The following is a 16,984-nucleotide window of genomic DNA, read 5'->3' as shown; positions in this document are numbered from 1 at the left end:
GGGCCCTATTGTTGCCCATACACCTTCCCCAGTGGCCGAGGATATTGCTTTATTTAGAACTTTCTATAGATTTCTCAAGGGCTAGAATGAATCGTTGTTCCCTCATGTGTTCTTTGTTTTGTGCCAGGGAGGGAGTTCATTTGGTGTTTACACCTTGACCAACAGTGCAGGGGATATTCTAGTGTGCCTTTGTGGATGGTAGATCGGAATGTTTAGTCAGCAGGCAGCTTTTGTTGTGAACATGGCTCAACCACTAGCTGCCTTACTCCCCCTTGGACCACGAAGGATGTGAGCAGCGGAGTATTAAGGCAATTAAGTGCTGTTACGGTGTTGTAAAAAATTGGGTGAAGGAGGATCAAAACATCTAACTCAGTCCTTCTGGGCCCCACACTGTGGATTAATCTATTCTCACAGAGCTGGAGATACTTTAAAATATAACAAATTAGAAATATTTCCTTTATTTAATCTCTACTGATGTTCTCCATCACTGGCACAGGTTAATAGAATTTTCATTGTACTGCGAGTTAATACACCTCCCGTTTTGGATATTCTGCTCTAAGGGGAAGTAAAGTGCAGGACTTGTCCCCTCCAGCAGGGCCCCAGATGGCCACTCCGCCTGCTGGCCACCCCCTGCCTCCTCTGCCATCTATGTGCATAAAATGACTTGATAGTTCCTGGTCCTGCTGACTTTCCCGCCTTCCGGAGAGTTTAAGACGTGAGCCTCCTACACTCATGAGAGCTACCGGTTGAAATAGTTAATTATGGCCAAGGTATCTCAAGGAGTTGAGAGGGAACTGATCATGAGGCTCTTAGTGGGCATTCTAACAACAGTATGACTGCTTTTGGAATAATATGATATTAGTTGCCCGCAGCTAGTCCTAACTCTTTCAACCGTCTGGCCAGCATTTCTAGCCCTCCTCTTATTTTTAAACAGTTTCAATAAAAGAGACAGGACAGGGCCATTGTCAGTCTAGTAGTGGTCAGTTCTAAAATGGAAAATAGTTTTTAAAAGCGGCCCTTGGGCTGTATTCATTGTTCCTAAATATACTCTCATGCTCCTGATAGTCATCAGCTTTCACAGGTTCAACGACATCCAGCCTATATCAAGTCTGTCCATGGATGTATCTGTTTTTATAAAAAGAAATTCTGTTTTTCTCTCATTCATACCTTTTCTGTTATTTTGTTCTCTTTTACTTGATGTTTTACTCGTAGGTAATGTTGAAACCGAGTATGCTGTAGGAACAGGCGATGGCATGAACATCACGTGGCGTCATGGCTCCGGTGCCACCTGTGGTATCACGGTGCAGTGGCGCCACTCCTCAGGGTCTGTGCCTTCACCCTTAGACTGGAAAACATTTCCGTCGGATGCAACCGATGCGTGGATTCCCTCTTGTAAGTCTGGGGAGTTGTTTTATTTTAAATATTTGACTTGTGTACCATATCAAACGTCTCACTTATTATGCATTATAAATGGAAATGCATGAACATTGCTTTGTTTAGATCTTTAACAAGTATTTGTTTTTGTAGGTTCAACTTTGTTTAAAAAACCCTTAGTATTGAATATTTTCAAACATGTACATCCACATACATATCTTTTTTCGAGTTTTGGGTTCTATAGTTGTTATCCTGACTATTGCAAATGCCATGCAAATGTTGACACAAACTCCCAGCAGTATCCAACATTGAGGGTTCCATAACACCATCACGCAGACAAATTGTGCTAAAACAAATTTCATTATTATGTGATTGCTACGAAAACTTTTAGAATGGTAGAGGGGTTGTTGCCGATGAAGATTTTCAGCTCTATTGCTAGTCAACAAGAGCACAGCTTGAATTAACTGTAGTGTAATTTTGAACCCTAAAGTGAACCCACCCTTTGTTGATCCAAACAGACTACACTATTTTGCTATGTTTGAACTCCCTGACAGAGGCCATCCAACAAAAGGTGGACCCTATAGCACCAGCTACAGAGGTGGATAGGGAGCATGGAGGATCCATTGAAATAAAAAGGGTAGATGCATATGCGAAGGGCACAAATTACTACCACTTCAAATCTCTAATGTGACTTAATATCACAGGTAAGGTGCAATATCCATTGATGCAGGATATTTCTCTCAGAGAGACATCAAGGTGCTAGTTGTTACTAAATGAAGGTGCAAGTACTTCTTTTGGCCAGTCAAACACTAGAGGAATTTCAGTCTGCGAGCACTTTAACTCTGAGTACCACTCTGTTCAGCTGTTAGTCCCTCCGCTCTGTTCACCTGTAAGTCCCTCCCCTCTGTTCACCTGTTAGTCCCTCCCCTCTGTTCACCTGTTAATCCTCTTCCACTCTGTTCACCGGTTAGCCTTTCCACTCTGTTCACCTGTGTAGGCTGAAGATGAAAGGCGCCCAGTGTCACTTTGAAGAAGAGAGACCTAGAAGTAGCATTCTCTGAACCATCACTTTGTACTACAGCAAGTTTGTCCTCTGTAGACCCAGGAGGTGTATGGGAGATCGTAGATGCCAGATTTTCAAGCTAACCACTGACTATGTAAATGAATGCCATTTAGATGCATGATATGTAAATGTATCTTAGGTAGAAAATCTGGCATGAATCCGGCCATCTCGACCTCTGATGAACACACCGGCCCTACAATCATTTTATAGCTGAATGTAGCCCACATATGAGTACAGCTTAAATTGAAGACATAATATACCTGCAATTACTACTTATAAGGAAAGCCTGGTTACAAACTCACCCTTGTGCTGATAACAGTTGGACATTAAAGACTTTAGAGAGAGCATGATGTTCCATGCTTGCTGCTAAATATCTGGAGTGTAGCACGTGCATTTCAGATACAAAGTTTATGTAGCCCGCATTGTTTTTGGAATGAGTACTCAGCGTTTTCCATACAATGTGGTCTTCAGGGTGTATATCTTTCTTGTTGTTGAACATATTATTGTGACTCAATAGATAACATAGCCTACTTTGTATAGGGTAGAGGCACAATTTAGCACCTTCCTGATGCTGAGATGGTCCACAGTGACTGCCTGTTCATAAGCAAGATGTTCTACATGCAGTCACCCGAACATAAAATGCTCTGCTACTCTGGAAGTGACGCATTGTTTCCATTGTATAGCATATATTAAGAGAGGCGTTTGCATCAACTTGTTGCCCATGATTAGATGACTTTGTTGGCTGGCTTTGTTGTTCGTCCATATTTCAAGGCGTTTGTTTTAAGTATAGTTTTGTATAGCACAAGCTTGGCCCAAGTGTATTAGAGCAGTGCCCCTGAACACCAGATTACATTGCAGAAGGTAGGATTCTTAGTTCTTTTTTAGGCACAGTTAAATGAAGTGATTTGCCCAGAATCACAGGATACTGAGCCACCACCGGAACTTGAACCTGGTTGCCCTATTCCAAACTAGGCACCTCTGTTCATCAGGCCACATCTCCCCTTATTCTTATGTTTCCTGCCAGGATTGATTGACGTATCCTTTCACGGGTGACATTAGACCTTACATTGCAGTACAAGAGAGAGACTATTTTATGGCCCTCTCTCTGCTCCCCTTCCAATTCTTTCTCGTCAACTTCTCCTGTCATTACCATCCCCTTTATAAAGTCCCCTGGTGCTTTTTTTTCCCGCTAGCCGCACTAACAGTGAATGGTCATTTTAAAATACTTTTGTGAACATTTCTAGATGGCCTCCCATGCCTTTGCACATTTGTGCAGTTGTCATCTTTTAAAGACTTTGTTTTATTTTAAAATATCCCATTCAAAGAGAAAATATTAGTAAATGCATTCAGATGGCAGCCATCAATATATATAAGTACAACATGGCCATAGAATTGTATGTTCTGATTCCAGAAGTCAGCAGAAATCCTCAACAATCCTAACTGTTTAGCTGTATTCTGAAATTGTTTTTAAAAGACAGACGTGGGTTGATCTACTGCATTCTCTAATTGCCATGCAAGTGTTCACACCCACTACATGTGCTCGGTCTGGAGCCTGGCCATCAACAACCCCATTTCAATGCATTGCTATGCGAATATGTGCTAAATGTACTACTGGGAGAGGCACTCCCAACCCAAAAGCGTGAGGACTTGTCAGATGTGCTCGACAACTCCTTAGGCATGTACTCCTTCATAATTTTTAATTAATTGTTCGGATCCAAATGAAGGCTCGAACTTAATCCACCACTCCAGTCAAAGCGTTTCGTTCCTATCTGGAATTTTGGGATTTAGAGTGCCTCCCCGATTAAGACATATTTCTGGCTTTATTCTGCTTGAAAGATTAAAATACATCTGTTTCTTCCTTTGCAGCGCTTCTTCAGGCTGGAGTAAGATACACATTTTCAGTCTATAGTTGCCACAACTATGAGTATCAGTTGTTAAAGATTGTAATCGGATACGTTCAAGAGTTGCGTAAGTATCTTCATTTGCTATTACATGTTAAACCAAACCTTTAAGTATTTTTGGAATGGTCAATTGAATCAAATCTTTGCACAGTAGGTGTGGATTAGAAACTCTGCAAAATTCAATTTGATCGTTTTGTTTTAAAATATAATAATATCTCAGACCTAGAATAAACTGTTTCGTCATACATTGCCTATATTAGAATAGCTTGAAGCATATTTTGTTTAATTTAAAGAAAATAAGTCCATTTAATATTAATCGATATTTTATTGTATGTCCTATGTTTGAATGTGAAGATTTAGAATCTCTTAATTCATGCAATTAAATATTGATATATATTTTTTTATTCTTAGCCTATGAATCCATTGCTTACTAATGGCTATATTTTTGTCTTGCTTTTTTAGTCGATGTGCTGTTAGAATGGTAGCCTCGCATTTCATCTCACAGAGAAAGTGATATACACAGTTCACTGGAATCTTTTCGGCAGTAGAACGGACTGCCTTAGATGCATAACCTCCCCTCTTGAAACACTGAAGCAGATGGTGTTCTGTTATTTCAGTGGGCACCCTGTTCACATGATCCTTTAACACCTCAGAAACCAAATTGATCACTTGGTGCGATTACATTAATAACTGTAATCTTGATGTGATCGTCAAATATTTGATTTTAGTTTTTACTTTTGCAGGATATGCACGGACCTGCAGGGATGTGAATGCTTTATGGTCAATAAGTAGCATACGTCTGCCATGAAGCAAGGACAAACTGTGAACCATCTGAGATGATTCACAGTAACAAGAGAGCACTGAAGTAAAAGCCTTTGTCTAAGAATGTTAACAAGGAATAGGGTATAACGACTGCTCCAAATATATCCGTGGTCAAATGTATTCAGACATCCTATATGTAGTCGAAGAGAGAGTCAAGCAGCGTCCCTCAACAAAGGGCTTAAGATAATTGGAAAGAGTGTTGAAGATTAGTGACAGGAAGATACCAAAGAAAAAATAATAATTGTTTAGTATTATGCTGAGGAACTGCAGTCAATGGAAGGGATGAATATCAAGACGAGATGCAACAGGAGACCAGGATAAGAGTTGTCAATTCATCTTATTTAGAAGGTTTAGCATAATGCTCTCTTGCGTTTTAGTTAGTGTATGGCCCAGGTGCCCGTAACGGTATACTTCTTGGCTGTGCATAATTTGGTAAGGCTGTTACCATTATGACCATCTGAATGCATTTCCGCATGGCAGCCTGTGCAGTTATTGGAGTATTCTGGTGGTTAGAGAATGGGTTGTTTCCATTATTACAAGGACAGCTGTTTAAATTATCCTAGCATGGAGATGATTTACTAAACGGACGTGAAGAAGTTATAATTAGCTTTCAGGACCCCACGACCCCCTGACCTGTGCTGGACTATGTGTGGATAATCATATATACACCTTTGCATAACTTTTGGAAACACTATCATACTCAGTCAATGCAATAGTGCAAGGTTCTCCAAAGTCAGTCCTGGATCCAGGCCAGAGTTTTAGCATATCCCCATTTAGATAAATGTAGTTATCTTTAAAGTCTGGCATGGATCCGGCTCTCCATAACCAACTTTGGAGAACCGTGCAATAGTAGACAAATCATCACCCAATAATTCAAAGTATGTGAGAGGAGTTATTCCTGCAGCATCCACTGTTTTATAAATTAGTGTCTAAACGGAAGTTTAGATTTCTGAAATGTAAGTAAATAATTATTTTGCTAAAATTGACATATTCCTTGCTTTGAAAGCGAGTCTATTTTCGGAGTTTGACTGCTGCTGTGTAGATCCTTCCAAGATTTTTCTTCACATGGTTTGATTAAATGTGCTATTTGACTATTCAAAGAGGCATGTGGTGTTATTTTCCTCGAAACAATTCTATATATTGCATAGAATGATGCACTTTATTGGACAATATCTCAGATTCTAAATCTTAGTGTTGTTTAACTGTCATCACTGATAGAAGACAGGAAAGATCCTTTGAAGTGTAAATTTGCCTGACAAATAATTGTCAAATCTCCAGTTGACTGGCAATTAGCCTTTTATGAAGGCCAAATTTGTCAGTAGTAAGTTTCCACGGTTGCAGGAGTACCAAAAAGTCAGTAAACCTTTGTGGATGAGATCTCAGGTATTGGAGCAAATGGCTCTAACATAGCTCAGAAATAATTGGAACACAGGAAGCCTATTAACAGCCCTAATCTGCACCTTTCTGCAGCATTACTGTGTGTTCCTCATAAAGAAACACGTGGAGGGCCTCCAAAAGGGCTACCAGACTTTTTGGTAGAGGCAAACACTTTTCTTGTTGGTGACATTGTTACCTCCTTGGGGGCAGCATTTAAGCTGTATTTGCACAGAAACTGACTGGTAAGCAAATTATACCATTCTGAAATGAGTTTCAGAGAAGGGATAGCACAAATGTCCGCTGCCACTTCTGAAATACTTAACATACCACAGGCATAAAAGTAAATTCTACTCTCATGACACCTTTAATAATGCAGCCCGGAAGACACCTTTAATAATAAAGCCCAGATATTGAACTGCTTCCTGTTCACCTTTTGTTTGGACGGCTGCTTTGCAGTGGAATCAGGGGCTTATTTTCAGCGAGGTTTTTGGGATGCTACACCCCCTGAAAAAAGTGTATTCTGTTGTGAATAGTTGGATACAAGGGCTTTCAGTCGGATATGCTGAAGTGTCTGCTGGATTTCATTAGGAATTTTTACATGCACACTCACTTGTCTCTGTTTTGAAGGCCTTAAATGCGTTGATTATTTTTTTTAAAGTTGCGTTTTAAGTACCCCTAACAATCCGCCCTCCTCTCTCTTTCCTCTGCTCCTTAAACCCCCCTAATGTCCTGCTGCTCATATAATATATTTTGTTTTTTACAAGATGTCCCAGCGTGATAGTTGGGAATTCTGAAGCTCACACCCCACAATCTCATTGACCAAGCTATGCCCTGAATGGAATGTACCAGACCCCAACTTCTACAATTCCGCTACAGGGCAAAGCATTAGCAGCACCGTGCACAGGTCATTAGGCATATAACAGTTGCAGTGGTCTGGTGGAAAGTTGTAACAATGTGATTAAAGATAATGTGCAACTGTCTATAGCAAATGGGTTGGATTAGTATAAGGAGTTTGATGAGTTGTTGTAGACTGTTCATGCGACTCCAAATGCTCTGAGAGGGTTATCTCCGTTTTGCCTACTAAAGGGATGGGTGCCCTCGTCTAAGTTGGTTGGATCATGGATGGTAGACCGAAGTGATTTGAAGGATAAATTGTCAGAGGCCAAGTGTAAGAGAGAAATGGTGGTAAAAAATTATAGTAAATGGGGAGATGAAAGTGGTAGGCACCCGTTGGAAGTAACGGAAGGGGATTGTGTCAGAGTTAAAATACCTAGGTTTGTAACTAAAGGGCATTCAAACCTTTCTATGCCCAAAAAAGTGGTGCAAGTCCGAGAATGTGTGGTTAGATTGGATGATGAACAAGGAGAGTTTATCTGTGCAAAGACAAACAACTTTGCCCTGGAATTAGGACAAACTTGATGATGAGTTGAAGGGGATGGCTGAGGGAAGCAGAGATTATCTGCTGAAAAAAAACCTCCTAGAAAATTGAGAGATTATGTATATAGTTAATACATTCTGTTAAGTATGTGAAGTCCTATTGTGTAATCTGTTTTCCTTACCTGGAAAGGTATAAAGATATTTTCTTTTACGTTTTTTTTATGCGTAAGTTGTAATATGTTTCCAGTGCATATATGTTTGATGTTGTGTTGGATCTTTATTTTTGGGGAGGTTCTAGATCCCAGATGGATTTTTGGGAGATGATGCGGGGATTAGAATGTGAGTTTTTGAACTGAACTAAACTAATGACAGATGTTATCTTGGTTCCTACCGGTTAAGTTATACCACGATTGATAGAGTATACCACCAGTAAAACGTACCTGTGGTATTTGCATAGTCTAGGCATTGATCTATGTATTACTTGAAGCTTTTGAAGGAATTTTTAGACCTGATCCTATGTGATCCTTCTTTTACGTAGAGGAGTTCCTTCACAATAGTGAAAAAACTAAAAAAATTGCATCAGTTCCTCATATGTGATTGTTTATAAAGATAAGGTGACAGTAACTCATCATACCCAATACATCCAGTGTGTTCTGCGCTCAAGCGCTAAATACTCTTTAAGATCTTTTCGACTAGTTACTGGTAACTCTCTTGATATATTATTTTTTCACTGAGCCATTGCTTAGTGAATGTTTAGATTATAATGTTTTAGATTATAGTTTACAAACTGCACCTCTCTTAAATTAGACTACCTAGATGAAAAATTAGTGGGATGCATATTAAAATCACCAACACAAACTTTTTATCTTTAGTTGATGCCAAATGTTTGTCAGCAAATATTTGTATTTGTTCCTAACAGTATTTGTCATTCTTATTAATTTATTGTCCACTTAATTCCCCAAAGGTTTTATCCCCAAATTATACGATGATGTTTGGCTAATTCATGTTATTAGGCTCATTGTATGTTCAGAGGTGACTTGAACTTTCACTTTGACAACAAAAAAGACAATAACGCTTCTCTTCTTTAAGGTCTAAATCATACTGTGGTCTTATCCAGGTAATCAATGAGCTGACTCAATCTGTGGGTTGCACACTGGACATGTAACGGAAATTATTGATTTGATTTCAATAGAACTGTTGATATTGACAGATGACTCACTATCTAATAGGATTTCAGTTCACACGTAGAATTACTCTTTTTTCAGCCCAAGGCTGAAAAAGAATCATTTAAGTACCGTCATAGGCATTACGTTGATACTCATAAGCTAATAATAGCTTAATGAGACCCTCCAAAAGCTTTACAGTCCTTCTACAAGTTATACTGAGTATGTTCGGTAGTCTTCTTACATTGTGGACAAATTAGTTCCTTTACCAAACAGACACCATAATGCAACACATAGATATTCCCCCAATAGTAAATGCCTGTTCTCAGCAACTATGCAATAACTTGGACAAACAATTCATTGATCAAATAAATACCATACAGCATTCTCATTTAAACACAAACTAACAGCTGATGAGAAGTGTGATTCCGAAGTAATTACTGCTGGAAAATAGCACAATGCCAAATCACTCCATCAGCTTTGTGATTTAGCTGGTTTTAGGCAACTACAGCCAGAGGAGCTTTTAAAGCTCATTCGGAAAGGTGAATGAGGCTAATTCAACAACCATATCCCTTCAGGTGATATATCAGGACATGATATGGTGAGGCGAATTAATAAAAAAAAATGTTGCCCCAGAATCTCTTTCAAACTACTGACCAATTACCTATGGTTGTGAAAATACTGGAAAGTGCTGTTGCTTAACTGTTTTCTTTATACCAAGAATCTAACCGACTTCTTAATGATGCTCAGGTAGGCTTCTGTCCCAACCTAAGTAGTGAGTCAGCCTTAGTGTCAGTTGTGGACAATCCAAGAATTGCTGCAGACAGTAATAAAACATTTGGTCTCATAGTTTGACCTTTTGCAGTTTTTGATACCATTATTTGTTTAATCTTTTTTTCAAGATGTGTGGTATAAATGGACCTGCAGTTTAATGGGTTTCTTCATTTCTGGAGAATAGATCCGAAAAATGTTTTATGTCATGTCATTTTTTTAATTTATAACTTCAATCCATTGACACAGGAGTCCCACAGTGCTTACATCTTTCTCTAGTTCTGCTCAATATATAACTTTCTCTGTGGCTTTCTACCTTAGGAACAGATTTTGTTCCTCCCTTTTTAATCCGCTGAGACTACAGTCAAAGTTTATATATTAAACTGAATAATACATTAACGAGGGAGAAACCAGTTATTGGTGGTAGTTTCACCTTGCACTATCTGGTTACTCAAACTAAGGCAAATAATTCCTTATCTCTCTGTTGACAATCGGAAAACTGTTAGTTGCCCTCATATAGTCTCGACTGTACTATTGAAAATCTATGCATCTTCAGATATCAAACCATTCTTCCTATAGGCTGCAAGCAATCCATACCCAGGAGGCATAGCGGGTCACTCTCTCCCCTTGGATGATTTTCTCTTCCAAGCTATTCTAACAGATTTTCCTAGGCTGCTGTTTGAAAACCATATTTACTTTATGACACTATGTGTCATACAAAATGTTATATTCAAAGGCTCTGGAATCATACATTACATTCTACAAGCCATTCCACACGCTTCAGTCATCATCAGTTCAGATGTTAAATCCACCATCGTTTTCATAAGCTTTGTTTGGGGGCTTCCCTTCTCTGGAACAAACTTCTAATAGAATTAAGAATGATCTTCACACTTTTGTTATTTAGAAAATACGAGACTATTTTGTTTCCAAATTTCACTTTGGTTATGTTAGTCTTTCTCAATGCCTTTAGCACCGAGAGACCTCACGTTGTAAGTTGCACTTAATGTGGTTCAGAGAAATTGAAAGAATTTTTTTTTTGACAGCCCATATTTATGATGTTACAAAAGTGCTGTAGCACCATAATTGATGCTCTAGTTAAATCCCAGTGTTAATTAAATTGTATAAATGAGTGGTAACTTTGTAAAAAAAAAAATTAAATAACTACTATGATCAGAACAATCACCTGTAATAAAGGAAAACAAAAATTACATAGAACACAAAAGTTCTTGGCTTTATTTAAAGTTAAATTGCTTTGTAATTATTGCTAAGTGAAGGGCAAGAGGTTGCAGTTCGTGCTGCCTTTCATACTTTTTCCTCCTCTTATAGACACGTAAGCAAAATATATCCCTCTGAATAGCAAGTATCCCTCTTCTTTCTGAAATAATTGGGCAGGCCATCCAAGATGCCGTAGTAGCACTCTGGCATCTACTGGAAGTGGAGAGAAATTTCATTATACTCCACATACATCTCGATTTGAAGATGACTTGACATCCGTTCTGTTAGGGGTGTGGAATTTTCCAAATAATCTACTTGTCCAAGGGGCAAAATGCCACTGAGATCTACATGTCCTGTAAAATCCACTTGTCCCACCTACTCCCGTCCCACATCAAACATAAGGGCTCCGGCTGTCTATATTTATCTGAAAAAATCAGTAAAAATAGGAAGCAGGGAGCCTTCATTAAAAAGAAAAAGTTAGTTTGGTTCAAATAAAATATTTGCCTAAGATCACACAATTTAAGCATGGAAGCTATTTTTTTAAATTTATCAAGCAAGGACCCAGAGTATCTAAATAGTTCCGGACTGTCAAGAATTCGGCCACATCCCAAATAGCAGATAACTACTGTAAATAAACTCTGCACTCAAGCAGGATGTTTCACAATGTCACAACTAATTGCAACCAGTACTTACTTAACTCACGATCACTATTACTGAACATCTGTCGCCAACAAGCCACACCTATTCAGAATACTGGACTATCCCAGAGCATGCAGACATATCACAAATAACGGCCAGTCATCACAAACATATGATTCAAGTAAGACTGTAGAGATACAATGACCAAAAGAATCCTGGACTATGATTAAATAATATAACGTGAACGTGCATTTGCAGAGCTATTTGAGGCAGATCTGAAGTGCATTGCAGAGCTATTCATAGAGGCCCAGGCCCCCTGTTTAACACATGCTCAGTCAGTCAGACTGATCTAGTTGTGTTCATTGGCAGAGCTCTGCATATCTATTTTATAAAGTAGCACATTTCAAATGAACACACCACCAGATTTGAACTCCTGCAAGACTTGAAATCAGCATTTTCTCTTCTTCTTCTTTAATGCTAGTACCCTTCATATCTCCCTCACCGCCTCCCGATTTCACTTGTTTCTAATATTCCTGCTCGAGTTATTTTAAGACATGACTGAGCTTGCATATGAATAAACAAAGTGGAATCCACTCAAAGTGATAGTGATCCCTAGAGTGATGGGGAACACACAGTGTTGTTTAAATGCCCCTCACACACCAACAGGCCCCTTGGTGTCATGCTTCATCATCGGGGCCTTCGCACCCCTCTACGGGATGCGGCGTGCTACGACTCACGGATACGCAGGAGCACTTGAAGTGGACTATGTGTGGGGGTGTGTGTTTATTACAAAAGTGTGAGTGAGGTGAGGTGAAAAAGTGAGTGGTTAAAAAATACCTGGCACGTGGGAGAAAAAAACTTTATTAAATCCCCGGCTGGTATTATTAAAATAAAAGTGCAGGGCGTGGTCTTGATAGATACGTGTTAGGGTATCAGACCACTATCTTAAAAGTCAACATGTTTCGGAGGTCAAAGCCCCCTTCTTCAGGACAAGGGTTAATGCACTTACCCTCCCCTTACTCACATGTAAAATGTAAAAGTGTAAATAAAAAATTACCACAATGTGTAATGTTCCTCACAATGTTAAATGTTTTGTGAGTGTCGTTGCGCCCAATTGGCGTAAGAACCTGTGGAGACAAAATCATAGATAAACATACAGATCTATAGTTCACAGGTTGAAGGAGAAGAATCATGCTTCTCTGAAAAAACATCAGGTCGAACCAAAAAATAATTGGACCCTGGAAAGGAAAAAGAAAAAGAAAAGGACACTACAAACATACACACACACAACACCAAAATTACTCTCTGCTCAGATAGAAGGAGAGCAAAACAGAATGGAATAAGTTCTTACTTAAAGTTCCCAAATACAGGACTTCATGAGCCTTTAGCGTATATTGGGGAATCCTTCCTTTCTAATCAGAAAACCTAAGAAATCAATATCAGGGGTTCAGTAGGAAGACTTTGCCATCTATGCGCCAAAAGTACAGTGAACAACTGCTTCTCTCAGTGGTCTATAACTCACGGTTACTGCAACTGCTAATCGCCTGCCTTCCCTCAACGCGGCTCCGATGAAGTGAGCTACGAAGGAATCAAGGTCCTTATATATATTGTGCCTGTGAGTAATTAATGATGATTAATTGAATAATGCAACCCGGGGAATGCCCAAATATGGAGATAACAACCTCCGAGCGTCCGGTGATGCGCTAGCGCCTCTCGCTACTCTGTCGCGCATGCGCATTACCGCTCCAGAGAAACGCATGCGCGGTAGGCGAAGCTGCCGCGCATGCGTCGACGGAGACACTCTGTTTAGATAAGGAGCAGTCGGCTTTGCAGGTAAACGCCTGTTGTTAAATGGCGCTTTCACTATAAATGCACAAGAACAAGTATTTGGGTGATAAGATATGCGCATTTATAAGGCAATTTTTTAGCTAAAGACCAAGGAAAATGAAATAAGCAACCATGACAGCAGTGGTGAATTTAACTACTTTTTAAAAAGTGTATTCGGACCAGCAATTAGATGGACTGCCTCCAAGTTTAGACTCAACAGACGGTGATTCTTTTGTAGAACTAGGTTGTGAAGAGGGAAAATTCATGAAAACTGGTCCCTACCAAAAGGGATGCTTCCTCAATCACAATTAGGTAGTACCTCCTTGTACTGGTGTATTAACCCAGATGAACCCCGCAAATACATTTGTTGATTGTAACCACACGTATACAACAACAAATTGTGATGGATAGTCAGATTGAGTTTTATCTGAGAAGATTCCATGGAATGGAATCGTTCAGCCCAGTGGTGTCGGTTCCCAACCGAAACACCCACCGTTGCTCTTTTTCTAGGAGACCTGTCTCTGAGGGCAGTTGTTCAATTATTGTCCACTGTAGCTCATTCACACAGTGTTGATGTTCAATATAGTGGGTTGACATCTTAGTCGTTAGTTTCTTACACCTGATGTTGCTTTTGTGTTCATTTAACCTGACCCTTACAGGTCTGGTGGTCATCCCCACATATTCCTTTCCACATGGGCAGGTAATTAGGTAAACTACATTTTTACTGTTGCAGTTCGTAAATGCACGTTGTTCCCATGTTGTCCCATTGGTAAAGGTTAGATTCTGGCTCTTCTTTGTGAGGTGGCAGTTATTACAGTTGCCACACGGGTAGTGCCCATGTACGCCTTGCAACCTCGTCTGATCCTTGATAGGAGGGGGTGGTCTCGTATGAACGAGTATATCTCTTAGGTTCCTACCCCTTCTGTGTGCAAAGAGAGGTTTCTCCAGAGTCAAGCCACCACTCGTTAAAGTGCGCCAATGTTTATGGACCAGTTTTGTCACTTGGTTGCTGACCGGACTGTATGTGGTAACACAAACCGTCCTGTTTGCGGCATCCTCCCTACGTGGATTGTCCTCCAGAAGGGCGTCACGGTTATTATTTCGTGCTCTTGTAAAAGCTTTCTTGATCACAGTTTCCGGATATTTCCTCTGTCTTAGTTTTGCACTAAGATCCTTGGCCTGAATTTTGTATCTAGCCACATCACTACAGTTCCGCCGGAGGCGTAGGAACTGTCCATAGGGAAGGTTCTCTCTCAGATGACGAGGGTGAAAGCTGTCAAATCTGAGGAGACAGTTCCTTGCCGTTGGTTTAAAATGTGTTTCCGTTTTTAACATGCCGGCTTCATGGTAGATTTTCAGATCTAAGAAAACCATGTTAGTATTAGATGCCTGGTAAGTGAATTTCAAAAAGGCATTTTGATTGCTCAGCCAGTCGATGAATTCAGTTATCATGGTTACATCTCCATCCCAGATGACCAGGATATCATCAATGTACCTTCGCCAGGTGCGAATCCTCGCCCTGTAAGGATTGTCTGGGTGCAAGATTTTCGTAGATTCCAAATGGTGGACATACAGTCCAGCCAGACTTGGGGCAAATGTGCTGCCCATACTGGTCCCATGCTTCTGCCAGAAAAGAGTGCCCTCATATTCGAAAAAGTTTTTCATGAGTGCCAAGGAGATGCACTCCATCACTACATTCTGTGGAGTGTGGTATTCCCAATTCGTAGAATGCAGTACCTCCTCAATGATTTGAATGGTCTCATCGTGGGGGAGACTCGTATAGAGGCTCTCCACATCCAGGCTTAGCAGCATCTGTGAAGTTGGATCAAAGGTTTGATTATTCAACAGTTGTAGTACTGCTTTGGTATCACGTAAATAGGTGTTAGTAGCCTGTACAAGTGGCCTCAAGAAAGCATCCGCAAACTTGGATAATGGTTCCAAGATGGATGAGATTCCAGAAACTATGGGGCGACCAGGGGGGTTCTCCAGGTTCTTGTGCACCTTAGGAATAGTATAGAAGTAAGGGATGCGAGGGTTCCCTTGTGTCAGGAACTCAGACTCCTTTTTAGTAATCCAGTCATGTGCAAGTGCCTCTTCCACCATACTACATATCTGGACTCTTAAAGATTCAGTGGGATCTTCCGTAAGTATTTGGTAGTTCCTGTTATCAGAAAGAAGCCGTCTGCATTCCTTGTCATAGGCTGTGGTTGTTTGGATAACCACTGCACCACCCTTGTCTGCTGGTTTTATAACAAGGTTTTTGTTCATCCTCAATTCTTTAATGGCCTCATTTTCTGTTCTGCTCATGTTCTGAAAGACCTTTTGTCTGGTTTCTAGACCTTTCAATTCCTGCATCATGGCTTTTTCAAAGGCCAGTACTTCAACAGGAAGCTGGTTGTCTAATGGTGTAAATGTTGACTTGGGTTTTAGGCCAGTGTCAGAGGTCTCTGTGGGTAGATCCTTGTCTTTAAAGAATGCCCGCAACTTTATAGTCCTTATGAACTCCTGCATTTCCTTATGTAATAGGAAAATGTCTGGTCTATTGGTAGGGACATAACCCAGGCCTTTATTCAGTACCTCCCTCTGCAGATCCGTGAGGGGCCAAGGGGTTATATTGATAACTAGGTCCCCCTGTGGCTTGTTGACGCCTGATTGGCTGCCATGCTCCTCGTTACTACACGTGGGTCTGACTCCTCTGTGGGTTGCCAATTCACGTTGTTGCCCTTCCTGTTCCGCCCTCTGCGGGATCCCTGGCCCCAAGATAAAAAAGGTTGATGATTTTGGGGTACACTGGTTTGGTCTGGAACCCACTGGGGGTACATTTGTCCCATTTGAGGTGGGACAAACTGATATTGCGGGAATTGAAAAGGAGGTTGATAAGGGTTAAATTGAGGACCTTGAAAACCACGCCGACCTCTTTGACGTGGAAATTGGGCTCTTTGTTGACGAAAGCCGCCTCTTTGCTTTTTTTGCTGGAAGCCTCCCGACTTGTTACTTGAGTTACTGCCATCTGAGTTAACACTATCTGTATCACTCATGTTGTCTTTCATGACATAATCTGCTCAAGTGTAAGGGTAGGCTCTCTCAGGAGTGAAGCGGTCTTTGTCTTTTTTCAGTTTATTAAATTTGCTTTGTTTCAAGCCAGCCTCAAATTCTTTCATTTGTTGGTTTAGTTCCTCTAAGCCCTTTTTAAGATCCGCTGGTGAAATGAAGGCCTTTAGCTGTACCTCAAGTCTTTGGATCTCTACTTTCAGCTCTACTGACTTTCTAGCTGCAGTCTGGACTATAAGTACCAGCCAATCCCTGGTACAGTGCCAAGAGATAAGTGACCATGCCTTTTTAAAAACAAGGTCGTCCTGGAAAATAAATGGTTCAGTTTTGACCAGTAAACCTTGCGGGGCCATCTTGTTTCTCAAATATTCCCTCATCAGTAAGCCATGAAGGGCTGTCCTGAT

At 40.4% G+C, this 16,984-nt stretch overlaps 1 protein-coding gene across 2 annotated transcripts in view; it reads left to right on the top strand.

Annotated features, from left to right (window-relative positions):
• LIFR (LIF receptor subunit alpha) overlaps positions 1–16,984 on the top strand; it is a 611,573-nt gene that overhangs the window by 506,890 nt on the left and 87,699 nt on the right. For both annotated transcript variants that reach the window (XM_086960553.1, XM_086960554.1), the window contains exons 15-16: positions 1,213–1,392; positions 4,304–4,405. In XM_086960553.1, the coding sequence (XP_086816679.1) occupies positions 1,213–1,392; positions 4,304–4,405 (282 nt within the window). The remainder of the gene's footprint in view (positions 1–1,212; positions 1,393–4,303; positions 4,406–16,984) is intronic.

Source organism: Lissotriton vulgaris, chromosome 3_1, assembly GCF_964263255.1.
Source record: "Lissotriton vulgaris chromosome 3_1, aLisVul1.2, whole genome shotgun sequence".
In the NCBI taxonomy this organism is placed as follows: Eukaryota; Metazoa; Chordata; class Amphibia; order Caudata; family Salamandridae; genus Lissotriton; species Lissotriton vulgaris.
This window is presented reverse-complemented; position numbering and strand designations above follow the sequence as displayed.